The 10,291-nt window shown below is 40.7% G+C and overlaps 1 protein-coding gene across 1 annotated transcript in view; it reads left to right on the top strand.

The window, feature by feature from the left end:
* Nucleotides 1-10,291, top strand: part of SLC24A3 (solute carrier family 24 member 3) — a 949,388-nt gene that overhangs the window by 518,946 nt on the left and 420,151 nt on the right. Inside the window, exon 4 of the mRNA XM_007948201.2 lies at nucleotides 8,791-8,865. Within this exon, the coding sequence (XP_007946392.2) occupies nucleotides 8,791-8,865 (75 nt within the window). The remainder of the gene's footprint in view (nucleotides 1-8,790; nucleotides 8,866-10,291) is intronic.

The raw sequence follows: 10,291 nt of genomic DNA, 5'->3' as shown, positions 1-10,291 counted from the left end.
AAGTAAAATCTTCCTGAAGATAATTCAAAAATGGTGGCAGCAGCATATTGACAACAGAGCTTCCAGAAATGCAAGCTGGATTCAGAAGAGGATGTGGAACAAAGGTTATCATTGCTGATGTCAGATGGATCTTGGCGGAAAGCAGAGAATACCTGAAAGTTGTTTGCTTATGTTTTATTGACTATGCAAAAGCATTTGATTGTGTGGGTCATAAGAAATTAAGGAGAACATTGAGAAGAATGGGAATTCCAGAGCACTTGACTGTACTCATGAGGAACCTGTACATAGACCAGGAGGCTGTTGTTTGAACAGAACAAGGAGATACTTCATGGTTTAAAATCAGGAAGGGAGTACATCAGGGTTGTGTCCTTTCAGCATACTCATTCAATCTCTATGCTGAGCAAATAATCTGAGAAGCTGGATAATATGAAGAAGAATGTGGCATCAGGATTGAAGGAAGACTCATTCACAACCTGTGATATGCACCTGACACAATTTTGCTTGCTGAAAGTGAGGATGACTTAAAATACTTACTGATGAAGATTAAATACTACAGTCTGCAGTATGGATTACCTCGCAACATAAATTAAAAATCCTCACAACTGGACTGATATGCAGCATCACAGTAAATGGAGAAAAGATTGAAATTGTTGAAGATTTCATAATACTTGGATCCACAATCAACACCAATGGAAATAGTAGTCAAGACATCAGATGACATATTGCACTGGACAACTCTGCTGCAAAAGACCTCTTTCAAGTGCTGAAGAGCAAGGATGTCTCTTTGAAGACTAAGGCACACCTATCCCAAACATTGGTATTTTCATTTGCCTCATATGCATGTGAGAGCTGGACAATGAATGAGGAAGACAAAAGAAAAGTTGATGCTTTTGAGTTGTGGTGTAGGCAAAGAATACTGAAAGAACCATGGACTGCCAAAACAACTAACCAATCTGTCCTTGGAAGCGAGAATGGCTGGATTTTGTTTGACCTAGTTTGGTCATGTTGTCAGAAAGGACCATTCCCTGGAGAAGGATATCATGCTTAGTAAAATGGAGGTCAATGAAAAATAGGGAAGGTCCTTAAGGAGATGGATTGATACAATGGCTGGAATTATGGGCTCAGGTATAGCAAGTATTGTGAGGCTGGCACAGGACCGGGCAGTGTTTTGTTCTGTTGTACATAGGATCACTTTGAGTCAGAGCCTACTCGATGGCACCTAACAACAGCAACATTCATTTTCCCTGCAGCCTAACCACCCAAATTCTGTTCTTTAGAACCCTAGTGTGGGCTGAAGCATTTATCTATCTCTTTAGTCACTGATGACAGTGAATGCTTTCAGGAGAATTATATCTGTTGTGGTACCAGAACTGAAAGTGTGTCAGTGCTACCAAGGCATCATAGGGGCCATTAGATACCAAGCCTTTTACAGTGGAAAATGATTATAAAATAAATACTTTTTTCCAGACCTAATCAAACACTATCACTTTAAACCATGAAAAATACAGAAGAGAAAAATGGAAGTTTTTAAAATTATTGTTCAAACCATATTCCCTCTGAGGCTCAGAACAATTTCCATCATAGCCAGAAAGCTATAGATCTACCCTAGGAATTGCTCCTCCAGTACTACCTTTGTTGAAATTAAAGACAGAGCAACATGAATGGAGATGATGTAGTAAAAGGAAATTGTCTGTGAAAACTGCTGACTGTAGATGCCATATAAAGCAGCAGGGTTAATGTCATACCATTCAGATACATTTGCTCTCACAATTCAGAAGCCCTTATATATATTGACATTTCAGCTAGAGTCTGCTTACCTCCATTAAGTCATAGACCACGATGATTTCCTTTTACCTTAGGTACTTTTCAGTCCAACCACTGTAACCATAGTTCCCTAGTTTTATTAATCCCCATCAACCTTTGATGAAATAGTATTTATTTTTTCAAAATTGCAGTTCAGCAGCCATTTTCTCTGTGAAAGTTTTGCTCACCTCCTAAACTGCCCCATACCCAGAAAAAGTAATCTTCGATACCTGCTATTAGGGAGATACATAGCTGTAAGTACAGAAACTATTACTAATAGTGGCTGAAGCAAAAAATGAGATTTTTTTCTCATATAATAAGAAAAGCAGAGGGAAATGGTTCATGGCATTAGTTTAGCCAGTGAATGGTGTGTTCAGGGCTCTAGCACCCTCAGGTTGGTTTGCATCTTCATGCTTGTTTCTTGGTCATGCAACTGCTGCTAATGTCCCAAACATCACCTCCAGGTTCAATGAAGAAAGAAAGCATAACTTGAGTTGAATCTGTCCATTCTTTACAACAGGCTTGTAAGCTAGAGAGCATGCTATAATGTCTCACTTGAAGAATTAGAGGTAAGAAGAGTCACTCAGGGTCACACAGCTTGAAAGTATCCAATCCAGGATTTGACCTGAAAATCCTTAATCTTACCCTGGGCTTCCTCCAGGGCTCCAGAATGCCTGTCTTTCAGTAATTACTTGTTCCCAATCAGTATTACTTAGACATTTCTCTTGACAACTTTCAAAGGTGACACCAGCTACTCCATGAATACCACCCACCTTGGTGCCTACTTACTCCCTGTAAATGGAGCCTTCATTCCATGTAAGATTGTCCCAGGATAGGCTGGATGTTAAGGACACAACTGTGGCCTTCACAGTAAATGGAGGCCAGAATGTGGCTTACAGTCCAGGCACCACGTGGTCGATGCTGGATTACAGAGTCCCACACTGAGGGCACAGATAAGGTCACAGGGAGAAAGAGATGCCCCTGTGATCCTGACACTTGAGTTAAAGTTCAAATAAACCCCTCCCTCTCCTCTCTCTATATAACACACTGATCATTTTTAGAACTTTCCATGTATTCCCTGGTTCTGATTGCCCTAACTGAGCCATTGGACTCACATCCAGGGCACATTGCAGCCTATTCTGGCTACCCTGGGGTATTGGCCAGCTCAAGCACTTTTGAGAATTCAAACCTGTCTTGTATTTTTCAGTGCATCTTGTAAAAATTTTATTATTAATAAAGAACATCAATGAATCTGACAGGCAGTCCCCCAAAATGGACTGGGATTCTAAAAATGTTCCTCCCTATGTACAGTTAGAGAAGACAGTTGATTAGTGGTGGGCTGAAAATTAGAAAATAGATGATTCAGAATGACCTGTGTACAAGGAGGCACGTGAGCTTCCTGGGAAGGCATGGGAAAGAGTACTGCCATGTGTCCTCAGGCAACCTACTTATGTGCTCTGAGTCATCTGGGAAATGGAACCAGTAACTACCTGGCTCCATTAGGAGTTAGAAGAAGTAAGTGAAGTATACCTTGTAAAGTACTTAGAACATGCTGGGGACTCCTAGCCCCACAAAGATTGGCAGATCTTATTAGTAGTATTATTATTATCTGTGATATGACTGTATCCTTTGGAAATATTGTTTTAAAAAAACAAACAAACATACTGCCGTGGAGTTGGATCCAACTCACTGCGACCCCTCCTTGGATTTCCTAGGTAGTATCACTATGGAAGTAGATTGCCCATCCTTCCTTCTGATGAGTGGCTTGGTGGGTTTGAACCTCCAGCCTTCTGGTTAGCAGTCAAATGCCTTAGGCACTACGCCACCAGAGCTCCTATATTCTGATGAGTGGCGTGGTGGGTTTGAACCTCCAGCCTTCTGGTTAGCAGTCAAATGCCTTAGGCACTACGCCACCAGAGCTCCTATATTGTTGTTAGTTGCTGTCAAGTCAGCTCTACTCATGGCATCCTTATGTTTTACAAAACAAAATGTTGCCCAGTCCTGCACCTCTTCTTGATGAGTCCATTGTTATAACTATTGCAGTACTCCCTCTCATTGAGAGTCTCCCTTGTGTTTGGTGACCCTCTATTTTACCAAATATGCTGTCCTTTTCTAACAATTCATCTTTCTTGATGACATGTTCAAAGTAAGTGAGTTGAAGTCTCACTGTCCTCTCTTGTAAGGAGCATTCTGGTTGTATTTCTTCTAAAATTGATTTGTTCAGTTTTTGTTGTTTGTTTAGAGTCCACATAAATTCAATACTCTTTGCTAACACCAGAATTCAAATGCATCAAAAGCAAAGATGTCACTTTGATGACTAAGTGTGTCTGTAGTAAAGTCATGATTTTTTTCAGTTGTCTCATATGCAACCAAAAGTTGGATAATGAAAAAGGAAGATAGAATAATTGATTGGAATGGGCAAATTAATCTAAAAAATGTCTTACTCTTTAAATACATGCATGCTCCAACTATATTGATAAAAACCAAAAACCAAACTCACTGGCATCAAGTCAATTCTAATTCATAGTGAGCCCTATTGGGTTTCCAAAGCTGCAAATCTTTATAGAAGCAGACTTTACAGAGCAGCTGGTGGGTTCAAACCACTGACTTTTCAGTTAACACCCAAATGCCTAAACCAGTACACTACCAGAGCTCCTTAGCTATATTGATAGTACTATCAGTGTTACACTTCTAGGAGGTTTTCTGCATCTTCAAGTTTGAATTTGCATGATGGTTTTGTTCCTTTTTTCTGTTTGCTTGTTTGATTTGGTTTGGTTTTTCCAATTGGGGACATGTTTTCCAGTGAGTAACATGGTAGAGGGTGAAAATAGAATTGCCCGTAAAGGGTAGAAGGTGCTCTGTAGCAAAAAAAAAAGGGAGCCTGGTCACCTTGCAGTCCTCTCCAGGTACCCAAATGGGCTTTGTCAGTAAAGTGTCATGATTGATGAAGTGTTCCCACCCCACACAGGCTGCACATGGGAACTAATGTGGCTTTCAGTAACCATCACCCTTGAAAGTGCTAAGAGCATGACAGAGCTATTCATTCAGCATTCTCATCCATGTGTTGATATTACAATGTGTTATATGGAGCTTCTTGCCTCGAAATAAGATCAATACATAATATTGGAACATAATTCTTTGAGAGAAGATTTATGGATTCCTGTGTGACATTGGCTGTTTCAGCGTGTTGGAATGTCAGCTGTGAACAGCTTATTTAGAACTTAGTTAATTCACAAACATGCTACTTTGTGTCCCAATTACTAAGTTTGCCCTTTCCAAAGTAATGATGAAACCTGAATATCTTTGAGTTAATTGAGTTGTGTGGCTGAGAAGAGTTTGAGTCTATTTCAGTTTGGGAATGTACTTTCTGATTCATCCACAACCAGCATTAATTTTTCAAAATATTGCCATTTCAAAAAGCCCATGGGCAGATAATTTTACACAGATTATGAATAGATGAATCAATACAAAGTTACTTTTGAGCTCTTTCTGCTTTCCAGTCATCCCAGGCTCCATAGGGATTAGAAAAGTATAAGATGGAGTCTTTATTTCTAAAATCTTCTACCACCTACAAAAATCACACAAGAAATAAAAAAAAATGAGTGTGGAAAAGTTGGAAAATATAAATTAAAAAAGAAAAAAAACAGTTGTTGCTGTCAAGTCAATTCTGACTCATATTGACCCTGTAGGACAGAGCAGAACTTCCCCATATGGTTTCCAAGGCTGTAAATCTTTAGGGAAGCTGACTGAGAGACAGACACATCTTTCTCCTGTGGAGTAGCTGTTAACTCACTTTCAGTTAACAGCTGAACACTTATCCACTGCACCACCAAGGTACTATAAAACAAAGGTATAGTCACACCAACTGAAGGAGAAACATAAATCCTATTTTGATTTATGACCTCATAAGTTCCTATATGCAAATACACGTGAGTGTGTATTGTGTGTGTGTGTGTGAATGTGAAAGAGATAGCTGTACATGTATGTACATAGAAAATTTAACAAAAAAAAAATTGTGCATACAATTTTATAACATTTTTCATTTACCAATATATTATGAATGACTTTCCTTATCACTAAATATAGATCTACAAAATCCTTTATAACAATATTTTGTTGTATGATGAATCCTAGTTTATATACCCATTTATCATGTTATATTTTATGAGGTTTTGATAATTTATTGCAATCAGCAGTCTTGGAATGAATATCATCTTTGTATGCTTGTCTGATACTCACACAGAATAAAGTGTTAGAATGTACTCTAAAATCTTCCATTCTGGTTGAAGAGACCAAATACATATACGTGAAAATAAAACAAGCTCTTATAAAAGGAGGGAAGGGACAGGTGGCAAAATTAGTGCAAGAGTCAAAGGCAGAGAGATGAAAGGCTTGGTTGTTTCAGAAGGCTTCATGAGGATAGTTGCAAGTGACAGAAAATAAATGAGATTACATCTAAAAGCATATTATTTGCTCATGAAATTTGAAAGTACATTTGGTTGTAGAATGGGCTGGAGCCAATGTTCAAGTTCAAATGGTACCATTGGGAATCTCTCTCTCTCTCTACCTCACATGCTTGGTTCAGCTTTTTTACCGCGTGAGCTACTTTCTCAGGCACACTCTGTCTTTATGGCAGTGGCCTCCAGCAACTCCAGCCTTGGGTGGCTTTAACAATGGTTATCTCATAAGAAGAGAGCACCTTTCTCCCAGATTTTCTATTAATACCTACTTGGCCCCTAACAGACCTTTGTCTACCTGCCCCTGTGTGGTGGGGAATGGGGCCAGTTAGGATCATACTCCTTGTGTTGTGAGAGGTGTGACTGAAGATTCCCACGCATGGAATATTTCTCAAATAGATAGGTAGAGAGAAAGAAAGAGAGAGATGCTAGAAGGTCAAAAAATGAGAGGAATATCTACTACTGAAGATGCTGGAACTAGAAAGATGAGTCACTACATCTGTGAAATTCTTTGGGGGGCAAGTAACAGGGAAACGCCAAATGAAACAGTCTTAAACAATGCTTATGTTATTTTATGAAATCCAGAAGCGGTGATGTTAAGGGCTCAGGTAGTTTCTGACCCATTGTCAGTTTCATATCAAGTTAGATTTTCCCTCCATATGGCTGCCAGCTATGATATTAGGGGTCCTAGCTTCCGTATGCACATCCAACACCAAATGGTGAGAAATTTCTTCCTCTGGCAAAGACTATAGAGCCTTTCCTTCTATTTGATTGTGCTAGCCCAGGTCATGTGCCAACCTTTGAACCAAAGCCATCACTAGAGAAAAACTGCATACTGATTGGCCTATACCAATCAGTATCTACTTTGGGAGAGAAGTGTGGGTGACATTCATTCCACATGGAGTATGGTGGGTATTTGAACAAAATTGGAGTGTTATGAGGAATGCATGAATGACTGGGGAATGGATACATGGGGTGGGATAAGGTGGAGAGGTGATTTCTGTCCAGAAGGTAGAATTCTAAGAAATGCCCTTGGCCATAACTGACCAAAGACATGAAGGCAAGATGGGAGAAGTCTGCCCTGTAGGGATTAGGAAAGTGGATAGGTTTTGTTATTTAACACCTACTTTGAAATGACACGTAACAACAACAGCATGAGCCAGGAGGGAGCTCTGGTACCGTAGTGCCTAAGGCACTTGACTGCTAACCAAAAGGCTGGCCACCAGCCACTCCTCAGAAGAAAGGTTGGGCAATCTACTTCCTTAGTGATACCACCTCGGAAACCCAAGGAAGGGGTCGCTATGAGTTGGGTCTGACTCCACGACACATAACAACAACCACAACAACAAATGAGGGAGGAAGGAGCACTGCCTAAGACATTTGACTGCTAACTAGAAGGCTGGTGGTTCAAACCCAACAGCCACTCCATGGAAGGAAGACGCTTTTGTGGATCACTATGAGTCAGAATTGACTAGATGGCAGTGAGTTTTTTCTTTTTCTTTTTTTTTTTTTTATGATCCAGGAGGGAGCCCTAGTGGCACAGTGGTTAAGTACTCAGCTACTATCCAGAAAGTCAGTGGTTCAAACTCTGCAGGAGAAAGATGTAGCAGTCTGCTTTTGTAAAGATTTATAGCTTAGAAATCCTATTAGGCAGTTCTACTCTGTCCTTTTATCAAGTCAAAATCAACTTGACCACAATGGGTTTGTTGGGGTTTTTTGGTATGAACCTGGATCTGTGCTAAGTGCTGGGGATGCAACAAGAAATGAGATGTATAAAGTTTATTTCCTCATGGACTTCTAGAGGGGAGAGAGACAACAAATAAATTAATTGAACATGGAATGTCTAGTGTACATATAAGGCCATTGGGTAGTACAATTGGTTTGCAATTGTCTGCTAAACTAAAGATTGGCAGTTGGAAGGCGGTCAGTGGCTCTTTAGAAGAAAGTCCTGGTGAATTGCTTCATAAAGATTACAGCCAAGAAAACCCCATGGAGCAGTTCTACTCTGTAACACATGGGATCACCATGAATCAGAATCAACTTGACAGCAGCAGGGTAGTGTTTATATGTATCATAAAGAACAATTACAGAAGGATAAGGGGGATAGATAAAAATGTGAGAGAGAGAAGTGTCCAAGGCCCTTTGCTTAGGTTGACATTTGAGCAGCCACTTATAGGGCATGATGGACTGAGCCTAAGTGGCAGCTAGGCAAAGACTATTACCTGGTAGAGGGACCAACAAGGGCAAAGACCCTGGGATTCTGAAAATCCTAGATGAGACTCTGTGGCATGTATGGGGAATAAGGAGGTAGACAACGAGGGCAACAGTAGGCAATAAGGGAAGAGAGAAAGCCAGGGTCAGATCACATATGGAGGGCCTTGCAGACTTTGTCCTCACTATGAGTAAGATACTGAATTCAAGATGATAGAGGACATTATTGAGGCTCTCTGGTTTGTGGAGAAGACCTGATCCTCTCCCCCACCGCTCTGCCCTAACCAACTTCAACCCTTTCTCCTCTCCTCTTTTCCAGGCTATGTATATGTTCTACGCACTGGCCATTGTGTGTGATGACTTCTTTGTGCCCTCTTTGGAGAAGATATGTGAGGTACGTGTTCTTGGTCTCCTCGTGCCTGAGCTCAGGTTTGTCCTTTTCCTCAGGACCCACAGGCCTGAGGCTGGTCCTGGCCCCTTAGCTGAGATTCTGCAAGTGCCCTCATCAGCAACATGTCATGGAAATGCCAGGCATCAGGATACTTGAGAGTCATGGACTACAATGTCAGTGTAAGTCCCTATAAACCTTAGAATCTCATGGTCCTGATCAATAGTTAGAATTTAACCCAAACGACCATCTTTCTCCTGCTCTATGGGGCATAACTTACCAGCACTATTTGTGTACTTCTTCCCCATTCTCTGCTCCTCTTTTAAACTGTGCTCTTCCTTTCTCCTTATCATCTCTGTACTCCTTTCTCCTCTATCTCCTTCTGCTCCTGTGCCCGCCTCAGTGACTCATGGGGGCCTCACAGAGTCAGACACCTGCAGCCACACACCTCGGTCATATTTCCTCTCTGTATGTACAGAAATGCTCAAAGCCAAGGCCCCAAAGGCAAAAGATGAAAGAATTGGCACCAAGTTCAGGAAAGGAGCCTGGGAGAAGGCATCACAGTGAACACCAGGCTGAATCCAAGTTAAATGCCTTTCATCAAAAATATTCAACATACCAAAAAGTCTTTCATTTCTTGCCTCTTTCATCTCTTTGTCTGTTTTGAAATATAGTTCCCTTTATCTGGAAGCTTTCCATTTTATTTTATTCTTAATTCAGAATCTCAATTTTCACAAGGGATCTCTGCCAGGCACACCTCCCCTCTGCAACTTAAGTTTCTTCATGCCAGTAGTTCTCAAACTTCGCTGCCCCTTCACTTCTCACCCACAAATTTCTGATTCAGAAAGTCTCAGGGAGAGGTGGGGCAAGCAAGAATTTCATTCCTAACTAATTCTCAGATGATAATGAGGCTTCTGATTCAGGGAACACACTTCGAGAACCACTGGCTAAGCAGTTTCTTCTACATCCTAGAAGCTTATTAGTTTTCTGTTCTTTGAAAAATAATAATGAATCATTACACAATAACTGCAGAAAAGCAATGAGAGTATAGAAGTGAGAGAAGGAAAGTGAGTGAGATGATATCTGAGGAGGACAGTGGACTGATGTGGAGTCCCTTTGATGAGCTTGATTTAACCTGGAACCAGGGTCAGCCTTATCTAGAAGGGGAGGAAGCAGCAGTTAAGCTTATGTAATTGGTTTAATGTGTAATATCTGAAATACAACCATTTAGGGATTTCTTCTTCATACAAAACACTATTACTCTCTCCCTGCCCCCAATAGCATAGTTAAGACCCTATCCTAGATATGTAAATACAGGTGTTGGAATGTGTTCTGGTTGGTTGAGGAGCCCATACAATCTGCAAGCCTCCTACACACTTGTTTGTAGGAGGAGGCAACTGAAGACTTAGAAAGGGTAGAAAAAGAGGAGAGG

This window comes from Orycteropus afer, unplaced genomic scaffold, assembly GCF_000298275.1.
Source record: "Orycteropus afer afer isolate SDZICR_OR568_19922 unplaced genomic scaffold, OryAfe1.0 scaffold00208, whole genome shotgun sequence".
NCBI lineage: Eukaryota > Metazoa > Chordata > Mammalia > Tubulidentata > Orycteropodidae > Orycteropus > Orycteropus afer.
The sequence above is the reverse complement of the archived record's forward strand: the minus strand, read 5'-3'. Positions and strand labels throughout refer to the sequence as shown.